This window comes from Podarcis muralis, chromosome 7 (genome assembly GCF_964188315.1).
Source record: "Podarcis muralis chromosome 7, rPodMur119.hap1.1, whole genome shotgun sequence".
Classification (NCBI taxonomy): domain Eukaryota; kingdom Metazoa; phylum Chordata; class Lepidosauria; order Squamata; family Lacertidae; genus Podarcis; species Podarcis muralis.
In genome coordinates this window covers 6,976,103-6,995,050 of record NC_135661.1, presented here as the reverse complement: position 1 = coordinate 6,995,050, position 18,948 = coordinate 6,976,103, and the positions used below count along the sequence as shown (strand labels likewise).

The window sequence follows — 18,948 nt, the reverse complement described above, 5'->3', positions numbered from 1 at the left end:
TATACAGCATTACCTTCAGCAAAACTCTCCTCTCTCAAACTCTATCCCTTATCTGTAAAATGGGAACAAGTGCCTAAGCAGCGCTGCTAGAATAAGAGGACCACAAAAGCCAATAGCTATGTAAGTACAGTGCTGCCCTGCAAGACGAAATTAATTCGTTCCGCAATTTTTGTCGTCTAGCGAATTTTTCGTCTTGCGAAGCACGAAATCCCATAGGAATGCATTGAAAATCAATTAATGCGTTCCTATGGTCAAAAAAAGTCCAAACAAAGCCAAATTTGGTACAACAACAGTTTATTAACTGCTCTTTAAAGTCACACATACTGTAAAGAGCAGTTCAAAAATTGAAGGGAAAATAAATTAACTTTATAAACAAAACATGTCTTTGTTTTTAGACAAAGAAAACAAAGTCGCGAGACGTTTTCGTCTTGCGAAGCAAGCCCATAGGGGAAATTCGTCTTGCGAGGCAACTCGAAAACGGAAAAACCTTTCGTCTAGCGAGTTTTTTGTCTTGCGAGGCATTCGTCTTGCGAGGTACCACTGTAGATAAAACATTAGGACACAGTAGCAGCCTCCAAGCAGACGGAGCCTTGTCAGAGCAAATCTAAAGCCACCTGCCCATTGTGAGCAGTGGGAAAAGTCTGACCAACTTACCCTTGTTTGATGCGGTGCCCTCTGCTGTCACGTACTCAGGACGGGCAATTGGACACAAGTAGAGCGCCTGGCGGAGCTCCAAATTCAAGAACCACATCTGCAGAAAAGTGTTGACGTAGCAGGTGGCACCCAGGTTTGTGAGGCCCACAAAGGCATTCTGTGAGGGGAAGGGGAAACACAACAGAGGTATCACCAAGAAGGTCACAAGGGCAGCCCTTTGCCAACCTGGTGCCCTTCAGATGTTTTGGGCGCCAACTCCCATCAGTCCCAGCATCACACAGCCAATACTGGCTGGAGTTAATGGGAGTTGTGGTCCAAAACATCTGGACGGCGCCCAGCAGGCAAACCACCAAGTGGTTACCTCCACAACGTTAACCAAGAGCCTCCAGTAGATGATGGCCGGGAGGTCCTTTCAAGACAACATATCCTGCCTTTAGTGCACTTGACCTAAAGTTTTGGGGTTGAATTTGTAGCACTTCACAGCAGGGATGGGGAACACCTGTGGTCCCCCAACAGCTGCAGTAAACATAGCCAATATGTCAGAGATGACTGGAGTTGGGAGCCCAATTACAGTATAGGCAGGCAAACTAAGGCCCGGGGGCCAGATCCGGCCCAATCGCCTTCTAAATCTGGCCCACAGACGGTCTGGGAATCAGCGTGTTTTTACATGAGAAGAATGTGTCCTTTTATTTAAAATGCACCTCTGGGTTATTTGTGGGGCATAGGAATTTGTTCATTTAAAAAAATCAAAATCAAAATATAGTCCGGTCCCCCACAAGGTCTGAGGGGCAGTGGACGGCCCCTCCTGCTGAAAAAGTTTGTTGACCCCGAACTACAGGCTCCCCAACCTTGGTTTACAGGGAGGTTCATTGTTCCTCTTTATTTAACTATTACATTTTTAACATGTTTCTCCCCTGACTTTCCATAAAATGCCCGAGATATCTAACATTTAAACAAACATAGCAGAATAAAAGAAAAGTCAATAAAATCCAAACAATGTAGCTATTTAAAAAAAAACTGATGAGGAAGAAATACCAAAATATTTTTACAAGCTTCCTTGTAAAATGGGAGGGCTCATCCAAGGGTATTTTTCTCTGCAACAGAATACAGTGGTATCTCAGGTTACATATGCTTCAGGTTACATACGCTTCAGGTTACAGACTCCGCTAACCCAAAAATAGTGCTTCAGGTTAAGAACTTTGCTTCAGGATGAGAACAGAAATCAGGCTCCAGCGGTGCGGCAGCAGCAGGAGGCCCCATTAGCTAAAGTGGTGCTTCAGGTTAAGAACAGTTTCAGGTTAAGTACGGACCTCCGGAACGAATTAAGTACTTAACCTGAGGTACCACTGTAGATAGAGATGAAACAGTCAGATAAAGCTCTTCTTGCAGTACTCGGTCCCTCTTATTGACAGCTACTTCACAGAACTGGAAAAGGAACTTTACACAGCTACCACCAAGAAACCTCTATCAGTTCTGACAAAACAGCCAGGACCACAAAGAAAATTTCAAGCCTTCCAATTCTATAAACCAGAATCAAGTTTAGGATGCATCTTGGGGGAAATAATCCTCCTTCACACAGGCTTCAGGGCCAGCACATGAACCCTGGAGTGCCAGGAGACCATAGTAGCGTTACCTTTTTTCTCCTCTCGAAATTTGGATCGTCAATATTGTGAAAGGTGTTTTCATCTATCTCGCCCAGCCAGATGTGCTCACCAATTCCTACTAGGCAGTTTGGGTTTCCTCGGCAGTTTCGCCTACAAAAGCAAAAAGCAGCAGGATCTGAATCCAATATTCTGACCTCATCACATTGCTATCATCTAAAGCCAACCAAGACTTCTTATGTCCTGATGCCACCTGTGTGACTTCCAGCACACCTCTCCAGCAATTAGTTGCAAGTGCAGCTTACAAGCCCCACCAACCACAGAGGAGTCCTGAGGTAACTGCAGATAGTGCCAGCGTTGATGATGCTCCCTGGCATGTTTCCTCCTTCCCCCTACAAATTTCAACAAAAAGGACAACTTCTGCACATTCCCCGCATTGTCTAGCTGTCAGTTTCTGTGCTGCTTTTGCTGAAAAGTGCTTGCAAATCAGAATTGCTAAAAGGGGTTATTATTTCTAGCATTTCTATCATGGTCTTTTCTCCAGAGAACTCAAAGTGGTGCAAATGGTTCTCTCTATCCTCTTTAGTCCCCACAACAACCCTGTGAGGTAAGTTAAGCTGAAAGGAACAGACTGGCCCTCATGGCCACCTGGTGAGCTTCATGAATGAGTGGGGATTTGAACCCTGGTCCCTCAGGTCTTAAGTTTGACATAGTACTATACCACACTGGGTTAAATGACACAGAGGTTGTAAGTATATCAGTTTCAGATGAAACCACTTGCCTCCTGTATCAGGCAAAAGAGAGGTTTACGGGCACAGCAAGCCCCTAACAACCTTCCATAAACATCTGACCTGTTCTTTTTATTTAAATTATAATGGAAGTTAAAGACAAACCATGTGTAACTGTACCTCCTTCCATTCCCATCTAGTCACCCTGATGCTTAATAGATCATCTGCTTTTAATTATATGGTGCACATAAACTCACACAAAAGACAAAAGCCCCACCCTTGAGTTCACAATTGAAAACAGGGGAAAGGAGGGATTAGAGGAGAGAAAAGAGTTCAAAAAAATGTACAGTGATGGGGTTCCTCACACACCAACAATCTCAGTGAGGGTCCCTGACATTGAAGAAGCAGGAAATGAGAACTATACAGCTCAGTATTGCCTACTCTGACTGGCTGCAATGGCTCCCCAGGGTTTCAGTCTTTTCCCACGTTCTACTGGGGTGGCAACTGAGCCCAGAACTTTCTATGTGCAAAGCAGGTGTTCCACCACTGAGCTGCACAGCCCTTCCTAAGAACTTCTAGAATACCCAGAGAGTCGCTTTGAGTAGCCACGGCAAAAAAAGCAACTAATAAATTTAATAAAAACAAATAAAACGGGGGGTGTGTGTTGAGAACAGGTGGGGCTTGTGTGCCATAGGGAGCTGCCTTCTCTCGAGTCGCCACGTTGGTCCACCTACCTCAATACTGCCTACACTGACTGGCAGGAGTGGCTCTCCAAGTTTCAGTTAGGGCGCCTCTTTTTAGCCCTACTTAGCGGGTATTGAACCTGGGGGCTCCTGCGTGCAGTGCAGGTACCCTGCCATTGACTTGCAGTACAAAAGGCTGATTTCCAGGGCGACGCCGACGCCGCCCTGTGGTTCCCCCGGGGCCCTAGCCCAAGCCCAGCCTGCCGGCCCCTGAGGCTTACCTGCAGGCTCCGCGCTGACAGGGCTCCAGGCCGACGCGGTAGGCCGCCTCGATGTGCTCCTGGGTCACGGCCTCGGGGGGCACCGTCTCCGTCCAGCGCCAGGCCGCCTTCTCCAGTTGCAGCCGAGGAGCCATCCCAGGCGCGGCTCCACGACCCCTGAGAGGGGGGCGGAAAAAAGAGAGGCAAGAGGGAGGGAGGGAGGGAGGGCGACCAGGAAGCGGAAGCGAGCTGGACGCCCCAGGAAGTGGAACCGGCCTCTCCCTGAGCGACGCGAAAGGCCCAAAGCCGGGCGGGGTGCCGGGGAAGCTGTTAGCCGCGCCTCGGCGCTTGGCTGTGACGTTAGACGCAGACGCGACGGCATCGCCGCGCCGCAACGAAGGGGTGGAGGGGGGGGAAGCGGCGCAGCTTCGCGGCGATTGGCTACTTCCAATCCGGTCGGGGGCGGGGTTACTTTTGTTGATTGATCTCCCTCTTGCTCCTCCCCCGTCGCTTCCTTTTCTTGGCTCCACCCACTTTTCGAGGCGGGGCTTCTCTCCCCCAACCCACCTCGTAGTAACAAGCAGTGACGTAGGTACGAGGAGCGGCCTTTTAAAAAACAACGAAGGGAAAATACACACACACACACGATCGAAGGCCGTTGATTTTCCGCGCGTGCGCAGTCGCGTCCCTCTCACGGTGAGGACCTGTAATGCCCACAATGCATTGCGTTTCCCTCAGAAATCCCTGACTCTCATTGAAGGGATTAAAAGGAAGAAAGCAAAATAACCATAAAAATCACACTCTTGTACAAGGGAAAATAAGGAAAAAAAGAGAATACTGGAAATTCCTGAGGGAAACAGTGAACCATTCCCTAAATCAAGCCACCACCATGATGGCAGCCATTTTGGTCCTGTTCTCATTTGCAGGACCTATTGGCCATTTAGCGTCACTCGATTCCTTCCTGCATCCCACACTGCTGATGACTGCAAATTTGGGGTTGGCTTTTGCATCTCAAACACCCACCAAGGGATTCGGTGCCCCTGTTGGAGAAATTTGCCCCAGGGATCTTCCCCAGAGTAGCCAATTCCTCTGCGAGAAGAAGGGAATCTTGACACCAAGATCAGGCAAAACCACAAGTTGCTTATTCTCGAGACAGCGCTGCACGGGCAACTCCCCAGCTCATGCTGCAAAGAGGGAGGGCACCGTCCTGTTTACATCAAAAATTTACCAAAAAAATACCCTAAAACCCATCCAAATTCCCTTCCTACAATCTCCTATTGGTTAGGAAATTGCAGTTTACAGGTCCTCCTATTACATATATATATATGTATCCCCACAGTTACATACATCCTATGTTCATGCCGATTAGCTTTAGCTCGACCCGGGGCAGTTTGACTAATATTCATAGTCCTTCTAAGCATGTGAAATAGCTTTCTAACTGTTCTGCATTTTCCCTCGTCACCCCCACACTAATCCCTTATAGGGCATTACCTTTTGGCTACTCAGTAATTTCTATACTTAACATATTACGTATTACCACAAGTTTCCTTTTTCTTTGCAATGCAAGCAGTTACAATGTAGCACCCTGCTTGTGGTTAACGCTTAGCTGGAATGAAATATTCAACGCAGCAACAGAGAAATTAAAATAATAATTTATTTGTCAGACAAATAAATGTGAGGCACAGTGGTATATGGTTACCAAGCTCTGGCCTGGCCTCCTGCCATTATGGCCAGCACTTATATTTCCTTAATCCAGCCCCCTATGCTCCTCCTGTGGCTGCATCTGTCCAACCAGCCTGGTTGGATTTCCTATTGGCTGATTGCTATGACCAATTACAAAAATACACTCATTTCCTATTGCCTTTTATGGGAGACAAAGAGCTATATTTCCTTCCATTTATAATTGACAAACAAGTATTAATATATCTTTACATGTGTCTCAACAAGGAATCTTAATTACCAGCTCACCTCCTGCCCTCCTTGCCCTACTGCCTTCTAAAACAAATGGTTAATCTTAAATTTTTATCTTAAACATATGTCAAGGATCTTGAGTTTCACATCAACATTAAAAGATCTACTTCATATGAAGGTTTCTAAACAAATGTCTGACAACCATATATATCAGAACTGCTCGGATGGCGTCTCATTTCTGGCAGGGGGGCTGACTTAAATACAACTCTTACAACTATATGAAATAAGAATTTAGCATTTCTTAAATCCTTTGCATAATTACATTTAAGCCAGCATATTTCATACATAACATATATAGCTTTTTAGAAGGATAAATCTCCTCAAAGTAAAAGGAAGGAACAGTTTACAGCCTCAAAATAAAATAGGAAATAAAAAGCCTCTTCCCCTGTTCATACTCCAGCTAGTTGTTTTCTCTTCCATGTGCTCTTGACCTTTTGTCCTGTGGCTCAAGTTTAAGGCACATGGTTTTATTTTACTGTTTACCTACCACTTTTAATTATGTAGGGTCTGTGTAACCTTGGTCTTCAGCCTGTAATTTCAGCTTTTACGACTTTGAAAGTTATTTTCCTGCTATAAATCAAGGGGGCCCCTTGTCTAGGAGGAAAACATTGCCAGTGTTTTCTTAAGCAGCTGGTCTGCCTGGCATGAAACATTTGTGAATTTAAGCCCATTTTAGACTTTATGAACCTGATCAAAATATAAGTCAATATAGACCTTGATTAAAAATGCAGTCTATATTCAGATGCCACATTCCCCCCTTTCAAGCTCAAGGACCTTGCTTACCAAGCGTCCTTGATAGCTTGATCTAAAACATGAAATGGGGACATGTGCTATATTCTCCATCTTTGTAGCCAACACACGGATTGCCTCACCATTATCAGAAATGTTAAAGCAACAGGCATTCCCTGTCAAGTTCAAGACTCCACATAGGCCCCCCTTCCTGGCAAGTACATAATCCATTCCCATTTTCAGCTGCAAAATGGGGCTCTACTTTCATCCAACTGTTGTGCAATAAGTCTCAAACTCTGGGCCGTTGCATTGGTTACAAGTTCCACTACTGCTTGTAATTGAATTATTCTGTTTAGATTATAAATAGGATCCCGTGCCCCTTGTATGAGCTCACCAGGATTCCAGGAGGCAGGATCATAATAGGCTATAATGCGCTCTGGCGGCCAATCATCAGTACCGCTCCAACTTTGGGTACTTCCTCCTGCTATACGAGAAATATCAGCATTCCTTCGTGTTCGCTTAGCTGAACTAGTGGGCAAATCCACATTGGTGGTAATACCCATCCCAGGAAACAAGTCCCACTCCATTTGGAAGGGAGTTTCTTGTATGCCCATTCTCCACATATCCACCACAACCATCGGGTCTGAGGTTTTTGGTACGTGGAGTACAGAAGGCGAAAATATCAAAAGAGGCAGAGAGTTCACAGCGCAGTATGTTAGATTGCCTTTTTCTGTCACAGTTGTGTTCCATACCACTTTCCATGCATGAATAAAAGGAGGTGCACAGGGCAAGGCATTCCGAGTTCGATAGGTAGTACCGTGTGCCCAGGTATGACTATTCTTAATATAATCCCAAGTATAGTGACAATGAGAAGAGCCTATCATGGTAGAATCAGCTGCATCTGATGATTTATGTACACAGAATTCCCCTTGTACAGGTATAACTCGTAATGGTTTAGTTGAGTTCCATCCGGGGAAATTCTGTATTTCTGTTTGGTGTGGCATTTCGCTTACCATACCAATGGCATCTAATGGTATCGGTAATAAGGGCATACCTCCCTCTGAATCATCTGGCCCAAGAGAGCAAACAAGGCAATTGGTCCTATTTGCAACATTGGCTACCATTTCAGCTAAACCTACCCACATATTGTGGTCATAGCTGAATCCATATTTAGCAAATTTGGTCAGATTCAAGGACCCTTCCCCTTACCAAGGGATCAGGATTAATAATAAAATCATGTTGATGTCTAGCATATGCATTCCTTCCACAAAAGATTACCTTATTGTGATAGCATAAAACTATTAGTCCCAATATAATTCCCCCAGTGACAGAAATGGGGAACCACCAAGACCAAAACATATATCCCAAGGATCCCCAATGTGTAATATCTCTGATAATTGTTCCACAAGGGGGCAGTCAATCAATTGTATAAGAGAATCTTCCCTTTCACAATCGCTGGTTCAGATGCTCCTCAAGCTTCAGGCGTGCGCAGGTCAGCCAGCTTCCAGATTGTGGCTGCAGCAGGCCGGTCGTCTAATGTTGCCCGTGACCTAGCCCGTTCCCCGTAGGGCTAGATACAGGGGTTTTTGGAGAGAGTCAGTTTTAAAGGATTAGAGGGGTCACCTTTGCACGTCCAACTGCCTTCGGACTTCTTCAAACGGGAGTGATGAATCCAGGGGGTCACCTCAGCTACCTTCACCGCTGTTGGAGTAGAGAGCAAGACGGTGTAAGGTCCACGCCACTTAGGTGCAAGTGGATCACGCTTCCACTCTTTCACCCATATGCTATGCCAGCCTGGAGCTGATGAATCTGCTCAGCAATGCTGCACGGCGTGTGCTTGAGGGCCCACCTGTTAAGATAAAAAAAAACAAACAAACACGGGAGAGAGACAAAAACACGGGAGAGAGATTGCACTTGTCCCTGTGTCACATGGTCTCCTATTTGTTTGAGGTCAGTTGGAATATCCTGAACAAAGGAGGGCGGCCTCCCATACAGGAGCTCAAAAGGTGACAACTTAAGTCTTTTTGTGGGTAACACATCTACCCTCCTGAGACTTTAGACATATTAGTGGGCTTCTGGCATGCCCTGCAGATACCTTGCACAAGCGTCTGGCGGTAGGTGGTAAGTCTGGCCAGGTGAATTGCATTGTTTGGATCCCAATTAGGATCTTCCAAGGGAAAGTTGTCTTGGAGATGACGGTCAATATTATAAATATTTCCCACTCTGGCCTGCTCACGCAAATATATCTGTGCCTTTTCAATTATGTCTCTCCTTTCCTCAGTGGTGAACAGAGTATTCAGAAGCTGGCGACAATCTGTCCAAGTAGGACTATGAGTATTTTACTATTGAAGTCACCAAGTCCATCATAGCCTGAGGTTTTTCTGCGAAAGATGGGGCGTTTTCCAATTCATCAGACTGTAGTTGTGAATGGAATACATTGCAGGGTCGAAGTTCGAGGTGGCCGTGGTCCAGGTTGCCCATTAACCAGCACAGGCTCCTCAAGTGCATCAAATACTCTTCTGAGAGGGGCTACTATGTGACCTTTTTCTTCACTTTGCTCTAGGGGCCTCAAATCATAGGGGATGGTATTTGTCCCAAGGCGTTCTTTTAGCAGCTTAATACGCCTGGCTGTATTGCTTGCTGACCGATTAAGGTCTCCCTGTAACTTCTGTAATAATTCTCTAGGACTTGGATGTACAGGGGTTTGGGGTAGGCAATCAGTTGTTCCACTAAAAGAGACTGTAGATGGAGTTCTACTGGGACTCACAGATGGAATAACCACTTCTGCTTGGGCTTCATTATAGGACTCCAATGCCTCCTGAAGATATTTATCATAATCTATCAAGGAGTCAAGTTCTGTGTCTCTACCCCCATTATTCGTTCCACTTTCTTGCCTTGGGGTTACAACTGGTGGAGGGTTTGAATTAGGCTCCCTTCGATGTGGAGCATAGAGTGGAGGTGGAAACACCTCTTCCTCTGGTCCCTCAAAAATGGGTTTGAGTTTATTTGGCAAGATTCCTTTCCTAGCTTCGGCTTTTACAGCCAATAATTTGCATCGTTGGACTTTGCATTCCCTTATCCATGGAGGATTTTTATTTAATGTGCTCAGCCAGGAATCTATATATGAAAATTGTTCTGGGCACCCTCCAGTTTCTTTGGTGATGTTAGACCAAAGTTTGCTTACTAAATTTATATCAAAGGTTCCTTGAGATGGCCATTCAGTATTTTGTTTTGGCCATTCTAGTTCACATAACGTTCTCAAGCGCCCTGGCGTCATTTTGACTCCATATGCCCCTGAGAAGGCTTTCTTAAAATTATTTAACATACATTCAAGAGGTGTATTTCCCCCCTTTGAACCCCCAACTCCCATTGTATGGCCCTGTGAAGTATCCACTCAGTCACTCACACACACACCTTACTGGGAAACGAAGTAGCACTCACTCCACACTTAGGTCAGCTACACATTGTACTTTCTCACACATGCAATGCGCAAGATACTTCAACCACATTCTACCTCCCAATCTTCCCTTTTGCCCTACACCAGATCACCATCTGATGTACCCAGCCACCTAGCGTACTCAGTTCCCCTTTACTGAGACGCAGAAGTTTGATCAGGACTTCTCTTCCTCCCAATTAATTGGAGGGCCAAAACCCTTTAGTGCACTTACCCTTAGCTGGTTCCGTTTCCCCCCGGTCCGTCGCCGCCAGTGAGCAGGGTATCAGACAGACGAGACTTCTGCGTTCCCCTGGAAAAATTTATCCAGTGCGCGCTGGAAAAGCAGTTTAGAGATCCTCTCTCTTGTACCCTGCTCAATAGGGCGAAGGGGCTGCGTTCCAGCAGACCACTTATCCGAGTCACAGGGCACCATAAAATGTAGCACCCTGCTTGTGGTTAACGCTTAGCTGGAATGAAATATTCAACGCAGCAACAGAGAAATTAAAATAATAATTTATTTGTCAGACAAATAAATGTGAGGCACAGTGGTATATGGTTACCAAGCTCTGGCCTGGCCTCCTGCCATTATGGCCAGCACTTATATTTCCTTAATCCAGCCCCCTATGCTCCTCCTGTGGCTGCATCTGTCCAACCAGCCTGGTTGGATTTCCTATTGGCTGATTGCTATGACCAATTACAAAAATACACTCATTTCCTATTGCCTTTTATGGGAGACAAAGAGCTATATTTCCTTCCATTTATAATTGACAAACAAGTATTAATATATCTTTACATGTGTCTCAACAAGGAATCTTAATTACCAGCTCACCTCCTGCCCTCCTTGCCCTACTGCCTTCTAAAACAAATGGTTAATCTTAAATTTTTATCTTAAACATATGTCAAGGATCTTGAGTTTCACATCAACATTAAAAGATCTACTTCATATGAAGGTTTCTAAACAAATGTCTGACAACCATATATATCAGAACTGCTCGGATGGCGTCTCATTTCTGGCAGGGGGGCTGACTTAAATACAACTCTTACAACTATATGAAATAAGAATTTAGCATTTCTTAAATCCTTTGCATAATTACATTTAAGCCAGCATATTTCATACATAACATATATAGCTTTTTAGAAGGATAAATCTCCTCAAAGTAAAAGGAAGGAACAGTTTACAGCCTCAAAATAAAATAGGAAATAAAAAGCCTCTTCCCCTGTTCATACTCCAGCTAGTTGTTTTCTCTTCCATGTGCTCTTGACCTTTTGTCCTGTGGCTCAAGTTTAAGGCACATGGTTTTATTTTACTGTTTACCTACCACTTTTAATTATGTAGGGTCTGTGTAACCTTGGTCTTCAGCCTGTAATTTCAGCTTTTACGACTTTGAAAGTTATTTTCCTGCTATAAATCAAGGGGGCCCCTTGTCTAGGAGGAAAACATTGCCAGTGTTTTCTTAAGCAGCTGGTCTGCCTGGCATGAAACATTTGTGAATTTAAGCCCATTTTAGACTTTATGAACCTGATCAAAATATAAGTCAATATAGACCTTGATTAAAAATGCAGTCTATATTCAGATGCCACAACAACAGCAAGGCGAGGCATGGTCGTTTCTGCCAAGCTTTTTCTTATCCATCTATCCCACATCCCTTAAGTCCATTATTGTTCAGAGAAGCATTAATGGAGGCAGGAACCAGTAGAAGAACATGGTACCCCAAGAGTGTCTTTCATTGTGCCTCTCAGCAAGATTGGCTGCAAAGCAGCAGTCAGTCACAGCTCCAGGTCTCTCAGTGCAGCCTCCTCCCGTATTCACTGCATGGAGTTTGGCCTACTTCCTCCTCCTTGTATCCAGAACACCTTTTGATTTCAAAAAGGACACATTTTCCTGTCCACTCTTTGGAGCAGAGCAGAAGGATAGCTTTCTGCATTGCCAATTGACGTTCATAGCCCCCATTGCAGACGCTCCAAGTGCCCCTAATTTCCCACTGTTACCAGAGAATTGGCCGTTATGTTGTTACAGTGGTACCTTGGTTCTCAAACTTAATCCATTCCAGAAGTCCATTCCAAAACCAAAGCCTTCCCAAACCAAGGTGCATTTTCCCAAACAAAGTACAGAACAATGAAAAACAAGAGACGTCAGATGAGGGATTAAACAGGTAACTGGTATGTTGGAAGGGGCTAATCTCTGTTAATCGTTGTGTTTGTCCACGCTTATTTCGTGTCATTGTTTGGCAGGCAGTGTACACAAAGGTTTTGGGCTGGTTTCTGTTTTTCCATCAATCTTGTTAATGGCCATGTTTTACAGAAATACTTTGGCACTACCTGGAGTGGATCGATAAAGGGAATTTAAAATAGGATTTGGGAAAGACAGGATTTGGGTATTTTCCTGCCTTTCACATAGGTGTAACAGCATAGTCTTGTATGTCCTTTTATTTGAATAAAAGCATTTGCTTAAATTGTGTATTTGTGTGCCTTCATTGTAGACTCATTAGGTGGCGCTGGTTAACTTCCTGACAGGTTTTGCATTCTAAAATATGACTTTTTCACAGTATAAAACATAAGAATACTTGGCAACTAATAAAAATACAGTCATGCCTCGTGTTGTGTCAGGTTCATGTTGCATCTTTTCGGCTTGTGAACGCAGCAAACCCGGAAGTGTAAACTTCCAGGTTTCGCCGTGCGTGTGCATGCAGAAGCGTTCTGCATGCTTTGCACATGTGCAGAAGCGCTTTATCATGCCACGTGCGTTTGCAGAAGCGGTACTCTAGTTATGGACTTTTTGGGCTGCGAACGGCACCCCAGAACAGATTGAGTCCATAATTGGAGGTACCACTGTACACATAAGAAATACATTGGCATACCAGAAAGGTGAAGATCAGTACAGTGGTACCTCAGGTTACATACGCTTCAGGTTACATATGCTTCAGGTTACAGACTCCGCTAACCCAGAAATAGTGCTTCAGGTTAAGAACTTTGCTTCAGGATGAGAACAGAAATCGGGCTCCGGCGGCACGGCAGCCGCAGGAGGCCCCATTAGCTAAAGTGGTGCTTCAGGTTAAGAACAGTTTCAGGTTAAGAACGGACCTCCGGAACGAATTAAGTACTTAACCTGAGGTACCGCTGTACTGAAGCTCAGCAGCCGATACAAAGACACAAAAGAAACATCAGATACAAAGAAACAATGAAACAATGAGAGGAAATAAAAATACATAGTTGCTATAAAAGTATAAATCAGTGTATCGTGCAAGGTCACAATATTTACAATGTAGGATAAAGACAGGTACAGTGGTACCTCTAGTTATGAACTTAATTTGTTCCGGAGGTCCGTTCTTAACCTGAAACTGTTCTTAAATAGAGGCGTGCTTTCACTAATGGGGCCTCTTGCTGCTGCTGTGCTGCTGGTACACGATTTCCATTCTCATCCTGGGGCAAAGTTCTCAACTCGAGGTAACTCTTCCAGGTTAGTGGAGTTTGTAACCTGAGGCGTTTGTAACTCGAGGTACCACTGTATTAGGAAGTGGGAGCTGTATTTGCAGTTTGATTATGCCAGTAACAATCATCCCCTCCTTGGTGGTTTATTTCTCTTATAACAAGAGAAATATTTGAGGTCAATTTGGGAGAGTCAAAATGGCTTTAGGATTGCTCTCCTGTACTATTTCAGACACGTGGTTTATACACTTGTGTATGTGTGCAAGCCTTTGGGAGGCAGAGATGCAAGAAGGCATGGGGGGGGGAGAAAGAGGGACAGAGGCCAGTGTTGCTCACGGCACCCTTGACCATTATTCAAGGCACCCCAGGGTGCCACGGCACACCAATTGAAAACCACTGCCCACCCAAAAAGCATCATGCATACATCACAGAAAGAGGCAGTCTTGTCTCCTGTCATGATACCTGACAATACTTGCTGGTTGCCCTTTCCTGGCCAGTCTGAGCCGTTCCCTTGAAATGGTAGATACCTCAGTTCCTGAATCTATTGCCACAGATCTACCCCTATTTATGTGAGATGTTTATAGGTTTTGAAGTATATTTTAAGTGAAAATAACTATTGGGAAAGGTTTTTCCTTCAACTGCAGGGTAAATATCTGGGGTCATTAAGACGGTCGAGATGGCTTCGGGATTTCTCTGTGAACTCAAAGAAAGTGTCTCTTTTCCCCCGGGAATATTTTATAATTTTTGAATGTGAAGGATTGTTTTTTCTCTAGGGTGCATGTCTGCTATGTGTGCACCTTCAGATTTGTGTAACACTCATGCCAACTTTGGTTGCCCAGTGCCTGCAAGCCCCCTACTGTGACACCATAAAATGCTTGCAGTTGTGTTTTTTTAAACCAGCAACTGCTCATCAGGAGCAGAACTGAGCAGCTTCTGTGAGTGAAGTGAAGAGCTGTTTCTCAGAAGGGGAAACCCTGGGAGAGACTAGGGTTCAAATCCCTCCTTACTCAGCTATGCAGCTCACTGGGTTACTATTAACCAACTCGGGTTACTGTTAATAGCACCAGTTTTCCTATAACTTGAAATTGCTGGATAGTTCTGATGAACTGCAAAAGCATTTTTAGTTTGCTTTCTGTTGCCACCCTGGAATTTTTCTTTATTATTGCCGCTTTGTTTTGTACGATTCCTTGCAAATGAAGGAAAACAACTTTTCTCCTTGTAAATGTTGATAATATGTTTTTGGTTACTGAGAACAAACAAGAGTGTACAGAAACAAGATTGGGTGCAGGCTAGCCAGGACATAGGCGTGACACACCTGTGACAAAGGTGACCTGTGTGCTTGCTTGCTTGATTAACAGCTGTTGGGAATGTCAATGTCCCTGCTCTCCCTTCTTATGGTCTTTATATTGGACCTGGAGACTCCAATAGAGAGCATTCCATGTCAACAAGGAGGGGAAGTGGGCACCCTATCAAATGACAAGGCAGGAGCTACACAGAGCAGGGCCTTTTCACTGGTGGTGCCCATTGTATGGCTTGCTCTTTCCAGACCTGCTCTCTTTTGGCCTGTATTTTGGAGCTTTATAATCTAGGAAGACTTTGGTCTAACAGGTTGACAAGTCATCAGTCACTGACGTATGAGCAGATTTTATTTGTTGTTATTCTGGGTTTCTGGTGCACCAGGGTTTACACCAGTGTAATAGAGTTGGCCAGGATGAAAGAAGGGATACAATTTCTGAGCTTTTTCCATTGTCTGCACAGCAGGGGGTGTTCAATCAACAGTGCAAAGGCTGAGCTGAAGCGTTTCCTGTTGGTTACCTGCTTTCAGCAATAGGGGTCGCTGTTTGGTAGTACCCAGTTGGTTAGTTGTCATATTCTAGAGCTCCCTATTGGTGGCTCTTAGGTAATTCCAAAAATACAGTCCATTAATAAAGCAGAGTGTTCATTCAGAAAGTGGTAACATAAATCTCCATTGCTACATATTGGGTGTGTATTTCATCGGTTGAATGTACAGCTTTATGGCCATGCTGTAGTGTAGTGCTTATGCAACTGTGAATAAAAGGTGGCTGGGCTCATTGTCCCGGGATTTGGGGGGGGGGGGGAGGTGACAAAACTGATTTTGAGTCTGTACTCTGAATAGTGACACCAGGGACCTAGAAGGTGCAGGGCTTGTCAGTCCAACCCCTGCACAGACTCATCAGGGCTGACCTTAAGGGAATTGGAACAATTGGACCAAATTGGGCCCTGCGGGCCGCACCTAAGGGGACCCCCACACCAGGGCAATCTAGATGAATTTTATTTATATCTATGAGATTTTGCAGACTTTGGCTGTGAACTGGGGCCCTACAAAAAAACAAAACACTAAAGTTGGGCCCCACTTCTTCAAATTGGGCCCCCACTGGCTAGCCCTGAGTCTCATAGTTGCTGGGCCTGAGTTTCCCTGCCCTTGCATGAAGTCTTGGGTTTCCAATTTGGAGAGAGAGGGGAGACTGAGGCACTGGGGAGATGGCAGGCTGGCAAGGCCCCCTAAATTTAGAGGCCCAAGTTGCCCTGCCCTCGCATGAAGTCTTGGGTTTGCAATTTTGGGAGAGAGGTTTGCTGGGGAGCGGGCAGGCTAGTGAAGCCCCCTAGATTTAGAGGCCCTAGGATTCAGCCTCCTTAGCCTATACATAAATCTGGCACTGACTATATCCTATACAGGAGCAGGGCCATCTTAACCGTTGGCACTAGGGGTGCACGGCACCAGGGCGCCGGGCTCTCAGGTACACCAGGCCGAGAGTCCGGGGTTGACCATTGGAGTCTGGGGAAGAGCCGCCAACAGTCGAGTGGAGCAGAGCCCTTCAGAGTGCCACCAGCTCTTCTGCTGCAGGCGGCTCTTCCCTGGACTCCAACACTTGCCCCTGAACTCGCACCGAGCCACAGCAGCAGAAGAGCCCACAGTGCTCCAGCAGGCTCAGCTCCGTTCAGCTGTTGGCTCTTGCCCCAGCTGCATGACAGCTAACTGTTTTGGCACCGCGCCCAGAGTGCCATGTAATGTTGCGGTGGGATCTGCCGTGTACCGGCAGCACCGAAGGCAGCAACAAAACCCAATGAATAGGAGCACACGGATCCTGTCCGGAGATGTTGCCTCCGATGCCACTTGCATTCCCATCGTTCTGCACTGGCACCCCATGTTGGACAGCGCTGGGAGCGTGCGCTGACAGCAGAAAAGCAAACAGGAACCCGCAGCTTGGCGCATGCATCAGGATGCGTCGCACAGTGCCCACGTTACATGGCACTCCGGGTGCTGCACTCGCAGCCAAAACAGTTAACCGCCATGCAGGGGGGGGGCAGCAGGTGGACAGCGCGGTGACTGTGCGTGCTGCCTAACATTTTGTCCCCCTCAGCATGGAACCCGCACCCCCCTTGTACGCCCCTGGGGTGCTGGCATCCCTTTTGGTTGGCGCTGTGAGTCCCTGTGTCCCACAACTGTTCTAAAAGTAAACAACTATTTCCTTTAAAAAGCCAACAACTTTGGGGTCCCCCACCCCTAAAAAAAGGTTGACAACTCTGGGCAACCTAGGGGTGCCGGGTGGATCTTTGCACTCCGGCGCCACATATGCTTAAGACGACCCTGTGAATGAGTTCCATAGAAGGCAGTTCTCTCCTCCTGTTCTGCTTAGAGTGTCTCCTTCTTTCCACTTTACAGACTGTAGTTTCAAGGAAGAGACTGGGGCAATGACAAGAAGATTGTCACCTCTACTTGGGTTGACTGTGCGCTATAAGACTGGTCTCCTCATACTGCGGGGTCTTCCATTTTACAGAGTGTACATTCAAGAAGGGAAGGGGAGGGAAAGTGCCCTGCTGCAGGAATTCCTTTCCTCTTCTTAGAAGGCATTTTTGAGGGACGGGCAAGGACAGTGCCATCCTGTTTTGTCACCTGATATGAAATGGGAAACTAATTCTAGTTTCACTCCCATCCTCCTCCTCCTGCTGCCTGCTGAATTCTACACTGAGACTAAGCTGGCAGGCAGGGCCACCCCACAGGGCTGGTTGGCAGGCAGGCAGGTAGGGGCTGGCTGACAGCAGACGAAGGTTGGTGAGGCAATGCCCCATTTGCCACCAACTGACTGGACACCCGTGCTTCAGAGACTCAACTGACGTGGGGAGGAAGACCTGTGAACCCCAATCCTCCCCCCCTGTTTTATTATATTTGCTTAGTAACATAACATTATTATATATATACTATAAAACAAAGAATACAGAACAAAATTCATTCATACTACAGTGCCTAACTACATAACATTAATATACATGGTTTCGGGGGAAAAGGCTTACATAACAAAATCAATTCAAAATACCATCCGGTTTACTCTCTCCCCCCCCCTTCCCCTCCCTCTCCACTCCAGCCCTCCCTGCCCCCGGTCAGGCCTTCCTTCTTCATATCTTTATCCATGAATGAAGTCTGTTCATTCGAGCTTGTATGTTAGGGTTGGCTTCCCCTCTTTCTATCCAGTTCCTGTAAAATGCCCATTTATTTGTAATTCTTTGGCATTTTTTTTCCCCTCTATCCTCTGCCACTATCTGTGTGAATATTTCTGATTGTACGTATTCAAAAACATAATCATTCTATTTTCCCATATTCCATTTGGCCTTTTCTTTCCACCCCAAAGCAATAACTGCCATTCCAGCTAGAATCACAATCTTGTACAACTCTTGCTTATTACTTTTTACTTTGTTATTTCCCAGTATTCCCAAAAATAACAAATCCCTATTAACTTCTATGTTTATTTGAAATAATCCAGAAATTACCTTTATAATCTTTTGCCAATATTCCTTAACCAGATTACATTCCCACCACATGTGTGAATATAGTCCTTTTTCCTGACCACAATGCCAGCATTTGGGACTAAACCCTTCACTATATACGCCATTTGTGCCGGAGTTCTATACCATGTGTGTGAACCCCAATCCTATATAGGCATTTTGACCCAAAATTAAATTCTAGTGCAGGCATAGGCAACCTTGGCCCGCCAGATGTTTTGGGACTACAACTCCCATGATTCCCAGCTAACAGGACTAGTGGTCATGGATGATGGGAATTGTAGTTCCAAAACATCTGGAGGGCCGCCGTTGCCTATGCCTGTTCTAGTGCCTGCAGTGGGGCTTCATCCTAGTGAGCATTAACCAACTAGTGCCTTTTCTTTTTTGAAAACTGATGTTATTTGCAACACAGTCCTCGCCTTCAGTTCCAGCAGGGGCAGGGAGCCTTTTTTAAGCTGGGGTCTGGATCTGTACCTTCTGGGAGCCAGGGTGCACCCCACAGGAGCAAACTGCTTCTCCCATCTGCACTATAGCTGGCAACACAGAATGAATAAAGAGAGCGTTTTTCACTTTATGCTAGCGTTACGTTTTGAAAGAAATAGCTGGAATAAGTGAGCAAATAAATTTTCCATGCACGCGCACGTTTAAAAACTTTGCAAA

The 18,948-nt window shown here is 45.5% G+C and overlaps 1 protein-coding gene across 4 annotated transcripts in view; it reads right to left on the bottom strand.

Annotated features, from left to right (window-relative positions):
• The window catches only part of USP48 (ubiquitin specific peptidase 48), a 37,579-nt gene extending 33,143 nt beyond the window's left edge, over positions 1-4,436 (bottom strand). Inside the window, exons 1-3 of one of the 4 annotated variants that reach the window (XR_013393546.1) lie at positions 3,948-4,436; positions 2,288-2,408; positions 655-811 (exon numbers count right to left, since the gene is read on the bottom strand). Coding sequence is in view for 2 of the 4 variants with exons in the window: in XM_077931114.1 (XP_077787240.1) it covers positions 655-811; positions 2,288-2,408; positions 3,948-4,081 (412 nt within the window). In the remaining 2 variants the exon portion in view is untranslated. Of the gene's footprint in view, positions 1-654; positions 812-2,287; positions 2,409-3,947 lie in introns of those variants that run through there. The other 3 variants (XM_077931114.1, XM_028741453.2, XM_077931115.1) reach the window with 3 other exon arrangements.
• Positions 4,437-18,948: the final 14,512 nt, after the last annotated feature.